The 22,283-nt window shown below is 38.4% G+C and overlaps 1 protein-coding gene and 1 long non-coding RNA gene across 3 annotated transcripts in view; one reads left to right on the forward strand and one right to left on the reverse strand.

Moving 5' to 3' along the window:
- LOC132373431 (uncharacterized) overlaps positions 1–17,796 on the reverse strand; it is an 88,155-nt gene extending 70,359 nt beyond the window's left edge. Inside the window, exons 1-2 of the long non-coding RNA XR_009505420.1 lie at positions 17,652–17,796; positions 11,079–11,129 (exon numbers count right to left, since the gene is read on the reverse strand). This is a non-coding gene — a long non-coding RNA (uncharacterized LOC132373431). The remainder of the gene's footprint in view (positions 1–11,078; positions 11,130–17,651) is intronic.
- Positions 17,797–18,168: 372 nt separating this feature from the next.
- On the forward strand, positions 18,169–20,678 carry MYF6 (myogenic factor 6). 2 transcript variants are annotated; one of them, XM_059936595.1, is made up of 3 exons: positions 18,169–18,789; positions 19,091–19,181; positions 20,513–20,678. In XM_059936595.1, the coding sequence occupies exons 1-3, from the start codon at positions 18,271–18,273 to the stop codon at positions 20,572–20,574; spliced, it is 672 nt and encodes a 223-aa protein (XP_059792578.1). In that variant the 5' UTR covers positions 18,169–18,270; the 3' UTR covers positions 20,575–20,678. The 2 variants fall into 2 exon arrangements, with proteins under 2 accessions (XP_059792578.1, XP_059792577.1); XM_059936594.1 differs by lacking the exon at positions 20,513–20,678 and adding an exon at positions 19,421–20,245 and having other exon boundaries at positions 18,170–18,789.
- Positions 20,679–22,283: the final 1,605 nt, after the last annotated feature.

The following is a 22,283-nucleotide window of genomic DNA, read 5'->3' on the forward strand; positions in this document are numbered from 1 at the left end:
AACAAATATGGTTAAGACAAATATATTTTTTAAAAAAACAAAAAAAAAACTTTGAAAAAAAAAAAGCACATAGGCCTTCAAAACATAAAATTTGGGGACCATTTATAGAAATCCAATATATTTCAATAGCCACTGGAATATTATAACCAAAGTCCTCTTTAAGAAAACATATTTTTCTTTTTAAATTACATTATATTTACTCCTTAAGGAGACAGGTATGGATTTAATATATTTTTTTAAAGACCTCATCAAAACTAATTAGACTACAAAAGCAGGGAGAGGCAGTTCCAGAAGAAACTTGGAACAAAATATTCCACGAGGTGAGACAGTTTCTGGCCACGCAGAGGCAGGTCTGTATTCAGCTGCCAATGTGTACAGGCATGGAGGCGGACACCAGGGCCAGAGAGGACAGTAACGAGCAACAGGTGGCAAAGCAGGCTAGCAGGACACACGAGGGTGGACCAGTAGGAGGTAGCATATCATAACAGGCAGGTGGAGCAAGGCGAAGGAGAATCCAGGAACTGGCACTACTCAGATCCAAGAAAAGCCGGAGGCAGGGAAGTGGGTCATCAGGGAGCAGGGTCCTACTGTCCAGCTAGGTTCAGAGGCATCTCCCTTCCTCAGGGACAGACACAAAGTAGAGAGACTCAGGCAGGGTTCAATAACCCCTCATTTCCTGAAGATAGATACAGATAAACAAACAGACAGAGATACACATACACATGTGTACCTATCTCTATATCACTCCTTCACTGTGGCTTAACAGTAGTAAATAAATGGTAACTGCATGAAAAATACATATGTGCTTTAAATAACTAAGGTACTAGAGAGATTTTAGAGACAAAGATTTTTATCAAAATCAGGTACCAAAAATGTATACTGCTAATCTAACCAAAGCAATAAGGAAAACAAAAATAACAGAAGTCAAAACTGTCATGATTCAACACAAAAATATTGCATACCTAGAAGATACAAATAAGTAGACTGAAATACTTTATAAGTAATAACAAGTTCTCTAATACAAGTGACCACAAATATTCAAAAATTATAAGCAACCAGTTAATGAGTGAGAAGATATAATGGGAAAAATCAGTTCATTGATAGTGTCCAAAATATAAAATACCAAAAAGCTAAACTTAGAGGTCACTTCTGAAGAAAACTATAAAACAGGGAAATCTAAGATATGATTATATTTTTTGGTAAGGGAAGCCTATTATAAAAAACATGGTTCTTCTCAAATTACTTCATAAGTTTAATATGCCAATTTAAAAATCTTAAATAGTATTAGATTATTTCATATTTAACATCTTAAGTTCATCTGGAAGAATAAATAACTGAGAAATAAGATAAACTTTTTTGAGTAATAAGAGTGATGAGGCGAGAACTTCCCTCTCATCTATTAAAATATTTTATTATCAAAATAAAGTGTATGACTGACATGAGAAGAAGCAATACCTAATGAAAGAGACAAGTTTTCAAACACAGGCCATGTTATAAGATTTTAATATGTCAGTAAGGAAATATCATCCACCAAGGAAGAAAAGACACATCATTATTCAGTAAATGATGTAGGGAAATTGGCTGCTGGGAAAAAAAAATGAAATCATGTTAAATTTAAGCCCCTCACTCTAAACCAAAATGAATTTTGGAGCGAAAAATCTCAGTATGTTCCATGGTCTTATTTCCTTTGGTCTTCATTTCCTTTAAAGATCATAAATAATTTCACCTTTTCAGGATGAACACTCACCCAACTTCTAATGCCCAGTGGATCATACCACCCCAGTGTGAAACATTAACATTTTCTCCAAAATTTATAAGAATTCAAAGATGTATGTCCCAGAAACAAAACCTGAAGTTTAAAGAAATAAAAGGTATCCAAACTGGAAGGGAAGAGGTAAAATCGTCATTATATGCAGATGATATGATACTTTATATAGAAAACCCTAAAGACTCCACACAAAAACTACTAGAACTGATAAACAAATTCAGCAAGGTAGCAGGATATAAAATTATCATACAGAAATCTGTTGCATTTCTTTACACTAACAATGAAATATCAGAAAGGGAAAGTAAAAAAAAATCTCTTTTAAAATTGCATCAAAAAATAAAATACTTAGGAATAAACCTGACCAAGGAGATGAAAGACTTATATGCTGAGAATGGTAAAATATTGATAAAGGAAACTGAAGATGATTCAAAGAAATGGAAAGATATCCCAAACTCTTGGACTAGAAAAATTAATATTGTTAAAATGGCCATAGTACCCAAAACAATCTACAGATTTAATGTGATACCTATCAGATTAACCATGACATTTTTCACAGAACTACAACAAATAATTAAAATGTATATGGAACCACAAAAGACCAAGAATTGCCAAAGCAATCCTGAGGAAAAAGAACAAAACTGGAAGCATAACCCTCCTAAACTTCAGACGATTATTACAAAGCTCCAGTAATCAAAACATTGTGGTATTGGCACAAAAACAGATATATGGATCAATGGAACAAAATAGAGAGCTCAGGAAAAAACCCACTCACCAATGGTAATGAATCCTCAACTAAGGAGTCAAGAATACAATGGAGAAAAGACAGTCTCTTCAGCAAGTAGCATTGGGAGAGCTAAAAAAAGAGTTACCATATGATCCAGCAATCCCACTCCTGAGCATGTATCTGGACAAAACTCTAATTAGAAAAGATACATGCACCCAAATGTTCAATGCAGCACTATTTACAATAGCCAAGACATGGATGCAACCTAAATGTCCACTGACAGAGGAATGGATAAAGAAGATGTGTGTGGAGATTATATATATATATATATATATATATATATATATATACACACACACATACACATACACACAATGGAATATTACTCGGCCATAAAAAAGAATGAAATAATGACATTTGCAGCAACACGGATGGACCTAGAGATTATCATACTAAGTGAAGTAAGTCAGACAAAGACAAATATCATATGATATCAATTATATATGGAATCCAAAAAAATGATACAAACGAACTTATTTACAAAACAGAAACAAGACTCACAGGCATAGAAAACAAACTTATGGTTACCAAAGGGGAAAGCACGGAGAGGAGGTATAAATTAGCAGTTTGGAATTAGTAGATAAAAAGTACTATATATAAAGTACATAAAGAACAAGGTCCTACTGTATAGTACATACATATGGTCCTGTAATAAACCATAATGGAAAAGAATCTGAAAAAGAATGTATATTATACATGTATAACTGAATCATTTTGCTGTACACCAGAAACTAACACAACATTGTAAATCAACTATACTTCAACAAAAAATAAATACATTTTCAAAAAACCTAAATAATGGGACTTTATATAAAAAGAAATATCATCGTTAATCATCTAATATAATGAATGTCAAAATCTACTCATGTGGTCCTGCCAAAATACAGAAACTTATTTTTAAAAATTCAACTATTAATTTGAAAAAGAATAATAACTCCAACTGATTAGAATATACTGAATATGTTTAGTCCATGAGTTCATTTTTAAAACCCATGAATAGTCATTATTAGAGGATGATAATGAACCAATTTATTCTGAAAACTAGCAAATAAAGGGAAAGATTCAAGCATTTTATCCTTCCTTTTATATACAAACTGAATGATGCAGTAAAAATATCTGAGGACAGATTTTTTTCTTTATACCATATTCTAGCTATAAATAAAGAAGAAATGACAGAATTAGGCTATCACTACTTCTCATTCCATAATGGATCCCGGCAAAGATCAACAATGGCTGCTAATATCAAAAAAAGAGATACAACCAGTCATAATGTTTGTAGAATAACAGACTATAATGTAATCTTGCCAGCCCTCCCTCCCCCAACAAGCCTGAATCCAATCAAGCCTCTACAGCCAGCTACCAATGAACGAAACTATAGATGTTAGAAGAATGTTAAATTATGCCAAAAGAATGCAATCAGCAAAATCCAGATTTTGGAAAACTGTACAGGACTAATGATTCAATTTCTTCAACAAATTTGCAAAAGATATAAAGTTGTAGAGGAGGAACCATAGCGACTTAAAAGATTTATCAACTAATCACATTGTGTGGGCTTTATTTTGGTGCCAGTTCAAAAATACAAACTAAAATGGCTCCACACAAACACTTGTACGTAAATTTTTATAGCAACATTATTCATAATAGCCAAAAAATGGATAAATATGGTTTAACCATACAATGGAATAGTATTCAGCCACAAAAAGGAATGAAGTACTTATTCATGATACAACATATATCAACCCTGAAAACTTTATGCTAAGTGAAGGTGGTACTAACCGGGTTTGTTTTGCCCAACGTGCAGCAAGCTAAAACGGTGAGATGCCGAGGTTTGCAGCAAAGCGAGGAGACGGGAGAGCAGGTCTCAAATCTGCTCCAAGAAGGCAAGGGGCTTGGGTGTTTATGGGATAAAGAAAAAAGAAGCAGGGCTGTCTGAGGCGAGGGGGAACGGGGAAAGGTGATTAGAAAAAGGTGCGATAATCGTTCTGCGCAGGCGTAACTACGCTACAGGCCTCTTCACATTCTAAAGTTCACGAGGGCGGATGCCTGCGCATGCCCAGTTCAAGGCTTAGTGGTCCTTCCCAGTCCTAAGGAGCTCAGCTCAAACTAGATACAGCTGACCCTTGGTTCAGCTTGAAATAGATGCAGCTGACTCCAAGTTCCTGGAAAACAACTCGGTCAGACACCTTATTGTTCAGGCTATGTGCTGCTTAGAGGACCTGAAAGTCTTAAAACCTTGATGAGTGAAGGCAGGTGAAATGGATTTCACCCATGGTTACAGAAGAAGCCAGACATATTGTAATTATTCCATTTATATGAAATATCCAAAATAGGCGTATCCATAGAAGCTCATTAGTAGCTGCCAGGGACAGAGTGGGAGATGGGAAGTGACTGCTAATGGATACAGGGTTTCTTCTGGGGGTGATGGAAATAGTGGTGATGATTGTACAACTCTGTGAAAATACTATAAACCACTGAACTGTACATTTTAAAAGGCTGAATTTTATGTCGTGTGAATTGTATCTCAATAAAAAATACAGCATTCATGAGAAAAAAAAACCAAACTGAAGTTTAGACTATTGGGCTACTTTGAGTAACCTTACTTCCCAGTCCAATAAATTGAATTAAAGTAGCATATACCATAATCTGTTATAATTGGGAAGGACCTTATTCCCATAATTGAATTGCCCAGATAATTGAAGCTTATCATTTGGAGAAAGTTACATGGTTCCCAGCTCCCACAATCCTCATCTCTGTATATCAAAAGCAATTCACCCCAAACTCTGGGAAGATTTAGTCCTTATCTTGGGAAATTTTAGGTATATTCCTTCAAGAGAATTTTGCTGCAGCATCAAGAGAATTTTGCTGCAAATATGGTACAGGCCTTGTTTCCTGTCCTAAAAATTAAGATTCTGTCTTATTTGCCAGATGTACTAGTTCTACTTGTGACTAAGTTCCTATTTTTATTTGATTTTCTTAAATAATATTCATTTTATTTTCTCATTACAAAACTAGAGAATGCTTATTATAGATTTCTTTTAATTACAGAAAACTCTCTTTTAAATTTATATCAACCAAAATTCTAATACCTAAATATAACTACTATCAACAGTTTGGAGTAGTGCTTTCCAAACCTTTTTCTTCTCATCATGGTCAACAAAAGAAATGCATCAAAATTTCATGAAGATACCTAATAAGATAATTGGGGAGTTTATGGCATTGGCTAGAAGTATGACCATTTTGCTTTCAGAGTTTGGGCCTGAATTATATGTAATTTATTTAAAAAATTTAATAAATTAATCCATCAAAAAAATCTGCCAAATTAAGTCACATGAAAGGAGAGGCCTGCTCTACTAGGTGTTCCACTAGTTCGTGTTCTTTTCTAAGAAGTTTACTGAGGCCTGGTAATTTCAACAGCACCTTATACAGACTACTGTAATCATTTCAAAGTCCTCTTAGAAATGGGTTACACGGTATGCAACATTTAAGATACCATTTTTTTAAATGAATATTTACTGGACTAAAAAATGTACAAAATTAAGTTACTTTACGGTAAATTAAAATATCTTATTACTATAAAGCCAAGACTTTATGAAGAAGAAAGTTGAAGGATACAAAGAGGGGAGTTAAGGATTACTAGTTCCAGTGCTGGGTTCCATACATACTATTCTGATTACCTTCAGGTACCCAGGAAACCCTGGACCTGCAGGGTTCAAGAAGTGAAAAGGTGGCAACACAGACCAGCTTCTGGAGAGTGTCCAGAAGAATGGCCAAGGGTAAGATAACCACTGTCCTAAGGCTTTCACTCTCAGGGCCAGCTGGGTAAAATAGAGACTCTCATTGACATGGAGACCAGAAAAAAACAAGGATGACCAGATATTCAGGAGCTGGATGACTAGGAACAAGTAACCCACCAATACTTTTAAAACAAGTAGCCAATAAACTATCATACTCTCTTCTTATAAACATAGCATGAGTGCCTTAACTCAAATTGATGTACTCTAATTTTGTTGTGGCAACCAGACTTAGCAATTAATTATTTAGACTTAGTATCTAAGGCTTAGCAATTTCAGCTCCAAAAATAAATCTTGCTATATAATGTTTTTTTGAGTAGAGCACCTCTTGTCCCATGAAGTTTCCAGGAACTTCTACTAAAATAAAATGAGCATTATATCTTGCACTGATCAAGACACACAATGTTTTGGGCAAAGCACCAAAAAATTTAAACAAATCCCAAATAGAAATAGAAATAATATCCAATAAGGGAAAACGCCACTTCATCTCAGAGAACATGATGTGAGTTTTGACAATTATCACTCAGCAGAGATTACATACTACCTGTTTTCCACCAGGTGATCTTCTAAGCAATGATGATTACATAGCTCCTGCTCTACAGAGTGGATGATATGAATAAATAAGCATTAAAGGGCAATGTGATAAGTGCTTGGTTATGAATAACCATAGAAGCAAATATTGTAATCAATATGAGACATGTGAAAAGAGGCAGTTGTGAAAAATAGAAATCGTTTGATGATCCACACTCCACAAATAGTCTCTTGTGAGTATTTTCTTACAGTCATAAACTTTGAAATAGGAACATACGAGACAACATCAAGCTTCCAGTGATTCTGTGCTTTTTCAGCAAATTCTATTACCAAGGAAGGATACTTGTGCTTAGGAACAAGTAACCCACCAATAAAACATGTGCTTAATTCTAAGGCCTTTGATTTTCAAAACGCTGTGATTTTCTAAAAAGAGTAGATTTTGATAGAAGTCTAGTGGTCAATTCTCAACTAAGAATGACTTCACAACCCTTCATTTCCCCTTCTAGCTTTTCCTTTCCCTCTCTCCTCTCTCCCTCTTTTCCTCCCTGCCTCTCCCCCTTCCCTCCTCCTCTGTCTCCATTATTTGCCTTTATACTAGATAGACTATTAAAAGCCCCAGAGTCCCAGAAAAGTCTTGCTGCCCACTTCTGAAGGTAGAGCTAAATTACTGCACCCTCAGGAAATCTCACACTAATCTTATAAGATCGTGCTTCATTTTTTCCTGTGGCTGAAGTTATTGCTAAGATAATGTATTTATAAAACTTTTAAAGTAACACACCACTGCCAAAAATAGTATTATAGTATTATCATATGTCCAAAAGCTGATTTTAATCATCACTTTAATCTTCAAAAGATAACTTATTCCATAGAGAAGACTGGGATTTTCTTCAAAGTCAGGAAAAAATAAGCTGTTTGATGAATTAAAATGGATAAGATTAAAGAAAAAGTTCTGCTATGAGAGTTTTAGAAAGCTATATAAAATAGCAAACACTCAAAGAAGTAAAAATAAAGTTTGAAACATAAGAAGTCTAGCTGTCTTAGAATTATATAGGGAACATTAAAGAATTAATATCTTGAAATTACTTAGTTAAAAAAGCAGCATATGTTCTTAGTGCTATTATATCATAAGATGAAAGAAAATCTAAAAGATTAAACCATGTTCATCTATAAAATGGTAAAATAATATAAAACAATCAAATATCACTTATTATATACTTATTTTTAAGCATAGCAACCACACACACAAAATTTGCTACCTTCTGTCAAACTTCAAATGCAAAAATTTCCAGGAACAGCACAACAGATTGGTAAAGTGTAAAGCAGCCCTTGCTTCTTGCATTCTTTCTTCGTGATGTGATGTTTCTCACTAACCCAAAACAAAACTTGACACACAAGAAAAGAACTTGCACCATGGAAAAGTCACACGGTCCCACTTCAGTTTATTACAAAACAAATACTATACTCTTCTACAGCCATTCTTGTATTATTCATTTTTATGCCCTTTAATCCTCAAAATGCTGGGGTTTCCCAATCATGAATAAAAATTAGCAAGGTTGTTCGTATTTCACAAGAGATACAACAATCATTCTCTGTTTCCTAGGATCTGTTAGCGCTTACAGTCATGGCAGTGAAATGACCTCCCTCACACAGCGTGTGTACACACACCTCCCAAACAGGAAAAAAAAGTTTTTTTCTGTAAGAAGTTTATAACTAGAGATCTATTGGATGCAGTCAGGTCAGGTGTGTAGAATGATGCAGGTTAGGAAAGGAAGCACAGATTTACTGCTATCAAGACCATTAAATCTTGCTGGAGAGAACTAATTGATTTTGCCCTTTTCAGTTTTTAAGGGGTCAGCTAAAGTCTCCCTCTGTGAGAGTGGATAATGGAACAAGTGGTGAACTACACTAATGACTCTGTGACATACTTTCAGGCTCTGGTGTTATATAGTCTGAACACAGAAAGAATGTTCAACAAAGAGCCATACCAGAAGAGTCTGTAAAACCTTAAATTGCTACAACAGCTGAGAGAAGAGAATAGTCCCATTGAAAGGAAATTAATGAACAAGTGTCAAAATGGACAGTTGGTGTCAATTCCTAGAGGATTTGGAAGTGAGAAGTAGACTTGAGGAAACCATGTTAATAGAGCCCTGGTTTGTATGAAAAGAAAATCATACTTTACCAAATATCCATCATAGGAGTCATGCTTGTCACAATCCACATTACTCTGTGTTTAGTAAAAAGAATGCTTTATTAAGGGCTATGTAAGCACCTTACTTTGTTGATCTCCAAAAGCATATGATCGTCTGTTTTCTTGAAAACAAATTTAGAAAGAAATTCTGCACTCAGCTGATGTGGTAGTTCTTGGAACAAAACGTACCCACCATTTTGAGAAAAAAAAAAAAAAAAAGACTCTTTCAAGCCCAAGCTATCTTTTTTTGCAACTTTCGAAAAGAAGCAAAGAACAAGGGATGGGAAGTGGCAAATAGAAATTAGAGATTATGAAACTTTTATAAGATAGATTTATGTTAAAGAATTCAAAGAAATTAGGCAAGAAACTAGAAAATATCAAGCGATAGCAATTCTATTTGAAAACATGTAAAGAACTTCTGAAAGGAGATATAATATACATTCGCTCTTATTTAAGGATATTCAATCCTACCATAGAGTATAAGAGGAAAAAATAGGGAGAATAGATGAAACTAAATATAAAAGCAAATGGCTTGGAAAACAGGTTAGAGACAGACAAAGTAAGTGTAGCCTATGCTTGTCAACATAGAAAGGGATGGAGGGCCAATTAAGCATCAAATAACTAAATATGCCTGAGAGACCCAATATTTAAGAAGTCTTAAACTGACCACTTATTGGTGAAATCCAGTTTGGGCCACAGAATCTGCTGGCTGCCCAGTAGATTATAGGTGAGCTGTAGTTTTGACTAGGTGTATAGAGCACCCGTGTATTTGTTCAAACACCTTCCATCTGCTGAAATCCTTTGATCACCCTCAATTCTAGCTCTTGTAGATACTGTAAGCGGGGCAGCCTGAAGGGGAAGGGAGAAAGACAGGATATATATGCATTGTGTAACTCAAGACTTGTATAGTATGGTCTCTCCAGCCCACTTTTACCCTATCTTAAGTGTGCTAACCTACTCCATCTTTCTCTTTCCTTCTTACTGTATATTTTAAAATAATCAAATAGACCATGAGTTTCAAGCATTTGAATTTGAGCATCAGCTTCATGACCTCTGGGACAGGCTGCCTGTACCTGGCACTGTACGTGGAAAATAGCATTGCATCATTATTTCCCAAAGTACAACACAGGTCCAAATCTCAGCTGACAGCTAGCAACAGTGCCTCTTTTGGTCACTAGAAAAACGGAAGTTATCCTACAGGTTGCCAAATAAACATTCAAAGGTCCTCTAAGGCAGTTCGCCCCTAGACTTTTTTTTATCCACTGAAGACTACTCTTCTATTGGGCACTGCAAGGAGGCTCAGAGTAAGAACTTCATTGTGATTGTATAAATTACTGCTGTAAGGGCCAGAGTTTAGTTTATAAGCATGTGATTTTCAGGCAAGTAGATTCATTTCTCATTGCTTTACTCCCTCTTTAAAATGGAGATAAATTATACGTGATAAAACATTGTGAAGATGTAATGAAATCATTTATTTAAAGCACTTTGACACAGGGACTTCAACTTTTCTTTTTCAGAATTGAGTAATGGGGGCTTCCCTGGTGGCGCAGTGGTTGAGAATCTGCCTGCCAATGCAGGGGACACGGGTTCGAGCCCTGGTCTGGGAAGATCCCACGTGCCGTGGAGCAGCTGGGCCCGTGAGCCACAATTACTGAGCCTGCGTGTCTGGAGCCTGTGCTCCGCAACAAGAGAGGCTGCGATAGTGAGAGGCCCGCGCACCGCAATGAAGAGTGGCCTCCGCTTGCCGCAACTAGAGAAAGCCCTCGCACAGAAACGAAGACCCAACACAGCCATAAATAAATAAATAAATACTTTAAAAAAAAATCTATAAAAAAAAAAAAAGAATTGAGTAATGGCTACAACTTTACAAAATAAAATATATATAACTACTTTTTATTCTGTACTCTAAAAGTACAAATTCTGGAATATTACAGCTTAAATCTCATGATAGTTTATATTTAAACAGAAGAAAATAAAAAATTAATTTAAATGATTTAATAAAAAGATTATACTTACATTGTGAAATTATACAGTACGGCTTTTCCAATCACAGCATCTAGGCCAGATCTTGAAATCAGGGAAGATAAAACTTAACATGATTAATTTGTATGTGACTAGTGGCACATTGAAAATATAATCCCTGTACTTAAAAAGCACCAGATTATATACAATTTAAACATTTTATAACTTTTGCCATGTTTCTATCACTTACTATCCTAAAAGCTAACATGCATTACCTCAAGGCGAAATGTCTGAGCTTCTGAAAAAGTATGAAATGTGTGTGTACGTCTGATTAAACAACTTTTTTTTCCAAACCGGTAGAAAAACTTTATGGAATAAATGTGTTTGTACAGTGGTGACTATTTATCACAGTAGGCTGTGACATAGGCATTAAAGCACCAACTATTTTGGACAATATGTCATAACCAGCCAGTTGGAGGGCAGTAACAAAATACTTGGCTAACCATTCTATACTAGAGACATCTGTTTAGCTTAACAAGCTAGTAACATCAGACCCTACTATAATTTGGGTCATCTGAATATCACAATTCATTTAGTTTTTAAAAGATGTAAATAACATTGAAAAATCATTCCATATATCTTAGAAATTTTAAACATTAGTTTTACATAGCATCATGGAAAATGTTTACGTAATATTTTAAGTGAAAAAGACCATATATACATGGTATTGTATTATATCTATATTCTTAAAATTATGTAATACAAAATTTACATTATGTACTATTACATTATATAAAATTTTTGGTCATATGGAAGACAAAAAAAGCAAAGTATGATTTATTGAGGTGACACGTAGATGGATGATTTTTCTTCAATCAAAAGTTAAATAATATAATACCAATTTGTATTGTTTACTATGCGCTAGACACTGTATATTGTTTATTAACATTGTTTTAATCATTAAAACAACCTTATAAGGTAATATTATTTCCATTTTATGGACTAGTTGAGACTTAGAGAAGTTAAATAACTTGCCCAAGGTCAAATATTAGCAAGTGGCAGAGCTGAGCCTAGGATTCAGATCTAACATCAAACCCCGTATTTGTAATCACTATAATTATGTTTAAAGAAGAGAGTCTACTTTATATATACTGCACTCTGTTCATTGTTCTTATTTATGAATAGATACTTGTCAGCATCTATCCTGTTTTTCCTGGAAGTAGGGTGACCAACTTGTTCTGAGTTGTCCAGGATTTCCCAGTCTTTGTACTGAAAGTGGGACCTCCTGGGTACTTGTCCTAAGCAAACCTTTGCCAGTTGGTGACCCACAGGGAAGGAATACGTAACCTGAAAACGCTCTAATGGATCACAAATGTTGCTCTCAAACTCCTAAATCTGAATGAAAATAGGGAGAGTGCAGAATAATAAAAAGAACTTCATTTTTTAAGCACCAAATAAGAGTTTCTCAGGTAGACAAGCATTTATGGTCTCTTTCCCTGGACACTGTGCTTAGAAAATAAACGAGCATGGCTTCCCTGGTGGCGCAGTGGTTGAGAATCTGCCTGCCAATGCAGGGGACACGGGTTCGAGCCCTGCTCTGGGAAGATCCCACATGCCGCGGAGCAACTAGGCCCGTGAGCCACAATTGCTGAGCCTGCGCGTCTGGAGTTTGTGCTCCGCAACAAGAGAGGCCGCGATAGTGAGAGGCCCGCGCACCGCAATGAAGAATGGCCCCCGCTCGCCGCAACTACAGAAAGCCCTCGCACAGAAGCGAAGACCCAACACAGCCATAAATAAATAAATAAATAAAAATTTATTAAAAAAAAAAAAAAAGAAAGAAAGAAAATAAACGAGCAGCAGCCTCTTTCAGTAGCATTTTGTGTCTAGTACATGAACTGAACACAGGTTTCTGTGGAAGTCCTGTTCTATTCCCAAGTGGAAGGGAAAGGGGGGTGAGAGCAAAGAGGGAAAAATATATTTGAGAAATCTGAAGAGCAGCCTCTCTGGTTCGTCCTCTGCTCGTCTTGGACACATTTCTTCGGAGCTATTTTGAAAAAGGCAGCTGCACAGTAGTCCCCGTAATCCAGGTCCAGCCCCATTTCTCTGCCCAACTTCTCACTGCCACAGTCTGGAAGTTGCAGAGCATTCGCCTTTAAAACATTCCCTTCTCCTCTGCTTGGTCTGTGCCCCTCCCCCATGCCCTCTGAAGTAACTCGAATGTTCTGTCAGTGTAAGTGCAAACTATTTTTACCACAGAGTTCGTGTTCGGGAATCTCTGGGCGCACGCTGTCTGCAGATTAGGTAAATTACAGGTGCACGGGTTCAGGTTACTCATTTAGCAGCCACAAGTTTAAAGCATTAATCTGCCTCTTCTGAATTTTCCCTTTCAGTCAGCAGGCCCTTCCTTCACCTTCTATTCTTTAGGGCCACTCACTGGCCTTGTTAGTTGACCCTTCTTCTCCCGGCAGGCTGGACTTAGTGCTGTTCATTTTCTTTCTCTCCTTGCCTACCTCCACCCCCTTTCTTCTACTCCCTTTTCTCCTCTTTCTTTCCACTGCTGAAAAAGTATAATTACTTTCTATCTGGCCCTCAGGTCTACTTTGTCAGCTGTAACTGAAACTGCTTTCTTTGAACCCAGCTATGCAATAATATAGCCAAATTCCTTAGGTATAACCCACAAAAATCTCTTCATCAGTTTCTGACTAACCCTGTGTCTACTTCTTCCCTGACCTTCCTCCTACTGTCACCACTACTCCAATCCACAGGTTTGTTAAAAATCTTCAACTCTGCTCCCTAGAAATACCAACCCAACATCTCAGGAACTTACGTCCCCAGACCATCCTTTCTCAAGCTTCCATTCATGACAGACTCTTCATTGTTATACACTCATAAAGAACCACATTCTTTTCCTCCAAAGTTCCTAGCTCAGGTAGTCATTTGTGTCATTTTTTAAATTAGTGTCTGTCCCCCAGTAATTGGAAATTTGTTGAGGGCATAAATACATGAAACACAATTATCAGAGTCACTAGTTCTAATATATTCACTTCCATTACCCCATTAACACAAATAAATCCCTAAATTTATCCTAAACATCTGTCTTAACAAATCTAGGTATTTCAGTTAATTCCCTTTGGCTATTTCAATCACAGGCCTTATGAATTGAGTAGGGGAAGGAAGGAAATTAAAATTTGTTGAGTGCATATTCCATAACAAGGACTCAACATATATTTTTTTTCCATTTTATGCTAACAACAAACCTGTGATGTATATATTACATATGCCATTTGATCTCTTATAAAACTGAGGCTTGGAATGTATAATTAAGAATGGCTAGAACTTAGATTCTGGCTTACTCCGAGACTGTTTTCCTACCACATAACAGCACCTTCCCAAAGGCTCATAGCTAAAATCCACCATTGGCTGAGCTGGCCATAATCCTTTTCCTCCCACTCCTTTTCACGGAGAAGAAGAACTGGACATACTCAAGCTTTTGTGGAGATGATGGGAAGAAAATGCATTTACAAATAACTAAGCATGAAGTAAGAATAATGCGGTGGTAAACTATTTGAAAACTCTCAATTCTATCACTAACTTACTTTCACATTTTGTTATGAATGAACTCTAGGCCCCTGAAGTGATTTATTGACACAATATTATTATTCTCTTATTATTATTTACTTTTTCCATAATTAAAAAAATATATTTGAACTGTTTAAACCTTGGAGGATAAACCTGTTTTGACCACTTGTCAAGATCCGTGTCTCCCAAGTTGTACTGAGAAATAATGTAATTGCAATTACAGGCATCTCACATTTTGTTTGAGTTCCAAGAGTTCCGTATTTAGTTGTCTGGAATCATTGTGTATTTTCCCATTACCTAATCTAATAAAAAATGGTTATTTCCCAAGCTGGCATTTCCTTTTTTTCTCTCTTCCCATCCCTACTCCCAATCCCCAAAACAACAACAAAAGAGGGAAAAATCTGTTTGAACAAAGGTGAATAACAACACTAATTTTATTGGCCTGAGTTCTAGAGAATGTTGTGAAAGGGGCTTTGTAGTTTAATAAGAAATGACAATTCAATAGTGATAGTTGAATTCACACAAAGAAATGCCACCCCTTTCTGGGAAGTTGCTCTTGATCAGCACCCGAAAGCTTTTTCTTCTTCTTTCTAGAATCTTCTCTTTCTACATTTTGAACTCACTGTTTCTCCAGTGGCAACACTTAAATAAGGGAAAAATGAAGGAGAAAGTGCACACTTTCATATTCTTTAGCAGGTTCATGATGTGCAGACTTTCTCATATCTACCCGATACCTCTTAAAATCAGTGGTGAGTCTAAGAATGGTGTCACCTTAAACATTACTTCTTTTTTTTTTTAATACATCTTTATTGGAGTATAATTCCTTCACAATGCTGTGTTACTTTCTGTTGTACAACAAAGTGAATCAGCCATATGCATACATATGTCCCCATATCCCCTCCCTCTTGAGCCTCCCTCCCACTCTCCCTATGCCACCGCTCTAGGTGGTCACAAAGCACCGAGCTGATCTCCCTGTGCTATGCAGCTGCTTCCCACTAGCTATCTATTTTACATTTGGTAGTGTATATATGTCGATGCTTCGTTACTTCTGTCACCCAAGCAACAAAATTCCCTAGAAGTGATCTTTTTCTTATCTCATTTTTTCTCTATACCTAATTGCAGTAATAAAAATACTTTTATAGGTATGCAACATTTTTGAAGCGATTTCACATTTTGAAAAACTTATCATGACCTTTGAGAGTATGATGTCTTTGTCATTATACATGTTATGGGTGAAAAAAACTGAGAATTTGAGATATTAGGGTTGACTGAGTTCTCATAGGCCCAAAACGATTGTGATCTAGGTCTTCCACACCCAATTCCAGTGTTATTGCTCCCATTTTTTAATCACTTAGTCTATTTCACTCACCCTTCTAGATTCCAACTCCATAAGAAGAGAGCATTTTTCACCACTTTATTCTTGTCACCCAGGACGCTATCTGGCACTCAGTAGGTACCCCAAAAATGTTGAATAAATGAATTTCAGATATCGTTATCTTAATAATCTTAGCAATAATGCTATATAACTTTACTGGTTAAAATGACTTTTCAAATTGTCTTCACATTATAAGATACAGCACAGAGTGAGGTTAAGAGCACAGGGTAATTTTCCTTAATAGATGTTAGGCTATTCCCTGAATTCTTGGAGCCTCCAATCTGGAGTCTCAACTGCTGATATTAGCAACCAGGGGAATGGCAGAAATAGGAGAAAATGTCACAAAAGTATTGGCTTCTTATTATTCCCTGTGCCTCCTACTTTTCCAAAAACAGAAAAATAGTTCTCACACTTTATAAGGAATTATTCAGCTGCACATAACAAAAATGTAAAAACAGCACAAAATGTCAAACATCCCAAGTCTGTGGCTCAATAGGAAGAGACTATGAAGAATTATCTTCTGGAATAAGTGATTTAACTAAAAAATGTAACTAGTTTCTACGTTGTCTGACCATTGAGTCCAAGGACATTGTCTTCAGTCTATTCATTTAAAAAATGAAATCATATTGAACACAGCCTATAATTATCACTGCTTGGGGTAGAATAAGAAGATCTTATGTTTCCATCTAGTTTTTCAGGCACTGACTATAAAGGCTAAAACCAGAGTTGACTGTCACCCCAAGGGCAACTTAAGGTTGGAAGGAGTCCTTCCAGAGCTCTGGGAGGGAAAGGAAAGGAAAGGGAAAGGGAAGGGATATAAAATAAATAAATAAATAAATAAATAAATAAATAAATAAATAAATAAAAAAAACAATTTAAATAGGAGAAAAAATAAATCTCTGCTACAGCTGTGCTTTATTTCCTTCATAAGAAATGGTCTTAGCCTTGACATAGCCTTATGCTTTAAATAACTAATGTTCATCAAGCAGCTAATATAAGGTTATATGCTTCACACGCATGGTATCATTTGATCGAATTCTCACCAAAATTCCATAAGGCAACCATTGTTATCTTAAAGAAATCAAGACCTAGTATTACCCATGCACACATAAATAGAAATTAACTTAGCTAAGACTTGAAGGGGCGTCTTTGGAATTTAGGGGCCCTGCACTTCACCCTTATCTTGTACTGCCTCCTCAACCACCATACTTGTGTGTACTGGACCATGGGCAAACTGCAACTAAACATTCTGTTCCTTGGTTTGTATCTTGGTTGCTACCTTTCTCATCTGAATCCTATGAAAGAACTTATTTGGAGTCAGTGGATACCGAGAATGCTAATGAAAAAGCTATGACCACACATTGTAGAACAGGAGCCTTAACAGAGGCATCTTGGAGTAGTACGTTGACTCCTGGAATATCAAATAGCTATAGTGTGAGTCTTATTTCCACTAAAACTATTTTTCAAGAGACATTATTACATTTAGTACATCCCCATCCTCAGTCCCACCCCTTACCTTATAGGTACTACTGCTCCAGGGGTACGGAATTCAGATCTTGGTTGCCACCCTCCAAAAAAAGATAGCCAAGGAAGGAATCTGAGCACCCTCCAGCCACCCCTTCCAGCTCCCAAATTGTCATTCAACCTTAGTAAAAGAGAGGAAAGAGATTTACCTGCTGCTATTGAGGCTGAAGCCTGAAAGTCATGTATAACCTTTGAAGGACTGTAATGGTTTTAATCACAGGAATAGCACCTTTTTGACAGGCAGGAGGGAGAAAAGAGCTGAACCAGTCTGCAAACATTAACCAAGCTATTTTGGAGCAATGGCTATTGCCTTTGAAATCTTTCATCATGGGTCTATACTTAGAATTCAGATGAGCCTGGGGGAGGGGAATGGGGCAGTGTTAATCCCCAGTTGTTCTGAAGTTGTCCTGTAAGCAGGTTAGCATCTAAACTGCCCCAAATTGAAGTGTTCGATGCTTTGTTTACATTATTGGATTCTCTCTATGTATTTTGTTTTAACCTGTTCTGCATATAGGTTGTCACATCATTCTGGGGGTGACACTTCTCAGTTTTCTTTCAAACTAGATGTTCTAGAGAGCACTGGCTGTAATCACATTGAGAGACTGGTGCTCCATGACAGCTAAAAGTTGGATTGAGTTTCAGGAGCTTCTATATATAAAGCTGGGGCGACTTAAGTCACCGCACTAATTAAATGCCATCTGGGTGGCTCCTCTGGGTTTTTGAGCCCATCACCCAGTTCAGACCGAGTCAGAGGCCAAGGAGGAGAACATGATGATGGACCTTTTTGAAACTGGCTCCTATTTCTTCTACTTGGATGGGGAAAATGTTACCCTGCAGCCGTTAGAAGTGGCAGAGGGCTCTCCTTTGTATCCAGGGAGTGATGGTACCCTGTCCCCCTGCCAGGACCAAATGCCCCCGGAAGCTGGGAGCGACAGCAGCGGAGAGGAACATGTCCTGGCGCCCCCAGGCCTGCAGCCTCCCCACTGCCCCGGCCAATGCCTGATCTGGGCTTGCAAGACCTGCAAGAGAAAATCTGCCCCCACCGACCGGCGGAAGGCCGCCACCCTGCGCGAGAGGAGGCGGCTAAAGAAGATCAACGAGGCCTTCGAGGCACTGAAGCGGCGGACTGTGGCCAACCCCAACCAGAGACTGCCCAAGGTGGAGATTCTGCGGAGCGCCATCAACTACATAGAGCGGTTGCAGGACCTGCTGCACCGGCTAGATCAGCAGGACAAAATGCAGGAGCTCGGGGTGGACCCCTTCAGCTACAGAGCCAAGCAAGAGAGTGTAAGCCCAGATGCTGGCGAGGCCGGGGAATGCACAGGCTCGTTAGTCGCCTTCCCTGCGGCCTTAACCTCCAGCTGCTCTGTCTCCGTTCGCGTCCTCCTTCCTCACCCGCCCCTCCCGCTCCCTCTCAAATGAACCCCCGGTGACCCGTGAACACGGGGTGCCTGCCATGGGCAGGAACTTCATACCCGGCCCGAGGAAACAGGGGAGAGACCCCCTCACAAAGGGTCCCCTACCCCACCCCACCCCACCCCCGGAACCGATGTTTCTTTACTAATCTGCTGCCTCGGTTTTCCTCCAGCTTGAGGGTGCGGATTTCCTGCGCACCTGCAGCTCCCAGTGGCCAAGTGTTTCGGATCATTCCAGGGGGCTCGTGATAACTGCCAAGGAAGGTAAAGTAAAAGGGCACTGGACTGCGCTGGAGAACATCCCGGGAGGGGACTGGGGTGCTCGCTGGGGGCAGAAAGCGGTCGGAGCCCAGCAGGAGCCTGGACGGTCCCTAAGAGACCGGCGCTCCGTGCGCGGGGACCAGTCCTCCCGCGCGGTCTCAAGCGGCTTCGCGCGGGGCGCGGGGCTGCCGGCTCCTTCCTTCCTTGGGGGTTATGTTTGTGTGTGTGTTTTCTGCGCTCAGGAGGGGCAAGCATTGATTCATCGGCCTCGAGTAGCCTTCGATGCCTCTCTTCCATCGTGGACAGCATCTCCTCGGAGGAGCACAAACTCCCCTGCGTGGAGGAGGTGGTGGAGAAGTAACTCGGCGCCGGGGCTTGGGATGTCCTCCACGTAGCAGGAAGATCCCATCCTCCCTCCTTCGCCTAATCCTTTAGGTCACGTTACAGTAATATTTAGGAACCCAGACCCAGGAGCTTATGAAAGGGAAGGAGCCATATCCACAAAGAAACTTCTCGGAAACTGTTGTGCACGCTCAGATGAAAAAGCCTTTCGGCTTTGGACTTGTATTTTGGGAACCGCGAGTGGCTTAGATCTAGCAGTTTTGCTTTGTTTTTGTTTGGTTGGTTTTGTAATATATTTACTTTTATTATGGTGATCCTTTTGTGCCATGTTCAAAAGAAGTTCATTCCTGTTTAAAGCAAAGTGGGAACGTTGCATCTAAATGTTAGTGGTATTGAATATATTTTTGTAAATAATCTTAGTACTTTCATTTTTTAATGTAAACCTAAGAAATATATTTTAAATGTGTAGTGACGTATTGTATATAAAATGTGCGAGGATCCTGGTATTGTAATATTAAAATATAAGTTTCTATATGAACAAAGTTGTTCCTAATTTGATTCAACTGAAAAAAACATGTTTGAGGGCATAAATCAAGGTGAACCACATTTTAATTTAGAAACCACCCAAGCCCATTTATTTGGGCGTTTACTCATGGACTGATTTAAAGGGAGGAAAATGGGTTGTTTTCCTGTGTCTGAATTAAACTGTTCACTTTTCTATCTCATGTAGACCTCACACTTGTGGTTAGAAATGAAGACCATCCGGAAGAAATCTGCCCTTTTCCCTTTTATCAGCATCCCTTTTCTTTCTGTTTTAACTGTCCTTTACCTGGAGACCTGGGTGGGATTTACTTTCTCAGAGTTAACAACTGAATGTTCAATTGAGGAAAATCTCATTGCTACAAGAAATTACCACACAAAAATTCTGCTTATTTGCCTAAAAAATCTTCAGCTAATTTAGCCCGAATTACTTTCCCTCTTTGACTTTACAGGCCCGGCGGCCCTTCGTGAGGAAGCATTCATACGGTGCACCAGGGGCTGTGCTGGCTTCTGAGCCAGGTGTCTGGTCCCTCCCTGGCTTTCTTGAACTAGACTGGTGGCTAGAAGACTGGAATAGCCTCAAGACCTCTTGTGGTTTGGGTTTGTTTTCCAAATAGAAAGATAAAAGAAGGGGACGATCTGTCTCATGAGGTGGGGTGGGCGTCTTTGAAGGAAGGTTGCTTCAAGAGAGGTAAGGGTTAAATGGCTGAGGGCAAAAGACAACAACAACACACATGAAACCTCTTAGCTGGACCAAATAGCAAAGCCCCAGAGAGGCTTGAAGCCCCAGGAGCTCCTCACCGTGAGGATTTTACAACGTGTGCCAGGTTTGTTTATCCTGTAACCTCAGGAAGAAACGACCACCAAGAATCACAGTGGGAAGTGAAGCAGAGGAAAGAGGCAAGCTATTTCTTTGGAATTGCTACTTCTCTCTTACATTCCGTAAAACGGTACTTTCACTCCCCCCGCCCGCCCTTAACTGCTTCCTTCCCTCTTTTTCTCTACAGCTAGTCCTCAGTTCAGAAATGTGAAAATCAGATCTAATTCAGCACTTCCCAGCCCAAACTTCATTCCCAACGCTCCAGTCTGGACCTTGTTGCCCACCGCCAGAGTTCCAGATGCCGCCACAGACCGCGCCCTCCGCAGGCATGGAGCAGTATCTTGCCCCTTTAGCATTTCAAAAGGCTTCTTCCTGGGGATAATAGTTACTCAATTTTCTGAGTGTATGGATAATTCCACTTTCTCCTAAAATGCAGAAAGCTTCAGAGAGGAAACTGATCTTGACATATAATCCCTCTCAAAAGTGTGAGATGTAGGTGGGAGTGTTAGTGGATGCAAACTGCTGAACCTCTGTGCGCCATAACTGGACTGAACCTTCGCCGCTACGGTGTAAACGTGGAACTATCAATGCTCCTCTCTTTTTCCTGTTTCCTCATTTATAAAATAATGGGGATGACTATAATAGTGCTTAACTCCTGGGGTTCTGAAGATTCACTGAGAGAAAGTTCTTAACCAAAACAGGACACAAAAATAAACACTAAATGTCAGCTGTTTTTATTTTTCATTAGTAAATCTAAATTGACCATCAAGAGGCTTTTCTTCCACCAAAAGCCACAGTTCCTTCAGATTTAGTTTTCTAGCTTTTTTGCAGGCTCTGGCTGAGAAAGTATTAATAACAATAAGACCAGCAGTAAAATGAATGAGCCATTACTAACACTTTACCTGTTTACTCATATAACCCTACAAAACCTGTAAAGGGGTTCTTTTGTTATCTCTTATGAGACAAGGATACTTTGGAACAGAGAGGAGTTCTTGCATTTTTAAGTATAGAGCCAGCATTTGGAGCCAGTCAACATCAGTGGCTTCAAGCTTGCTCTCTGAATTGCTTATGCATCCTGAAGGAGAAGCCCTGGAGAAATGAGAAGGAGCCTTTAAGGGCTGTAGAATAACTTGGCTGTATTTGACAGTTGTTTTCCAAAAGCTCTTTCTCAAGAGTGATTAGCTAGCAAACTCCAAATTAGAGGAGTCATTTAATTAAGAGATACATGGTCAAGCATTGCAAATTACCTAATCAGAACACATGTGACTGATGATGGCTTGATGGTGTGTATACCCATTAATCATGCTTATTATGTATCTATGATTTTTTTCCTGAGAATCGATAGCGATTTCCTAAAATGCATATGTACATGCACACCCCTATATTTTGGAAAATCAGATTCA

The sequence above is a fragment of the Balaenoptera ricei genome, chromosome 10, assembly GCF_028023285.1.
Source record: "Balaenoptera ricei isolate mBalRic1 chromosome 10, mBalRic1.hap2, whole genome shotgun sequence".
NCBI lineage: Eukaryota > Metazoa > Chordata > Mammalia > Artiodactyla > Balaenopteridae > Balaenoptera > Balaenoptera ricei.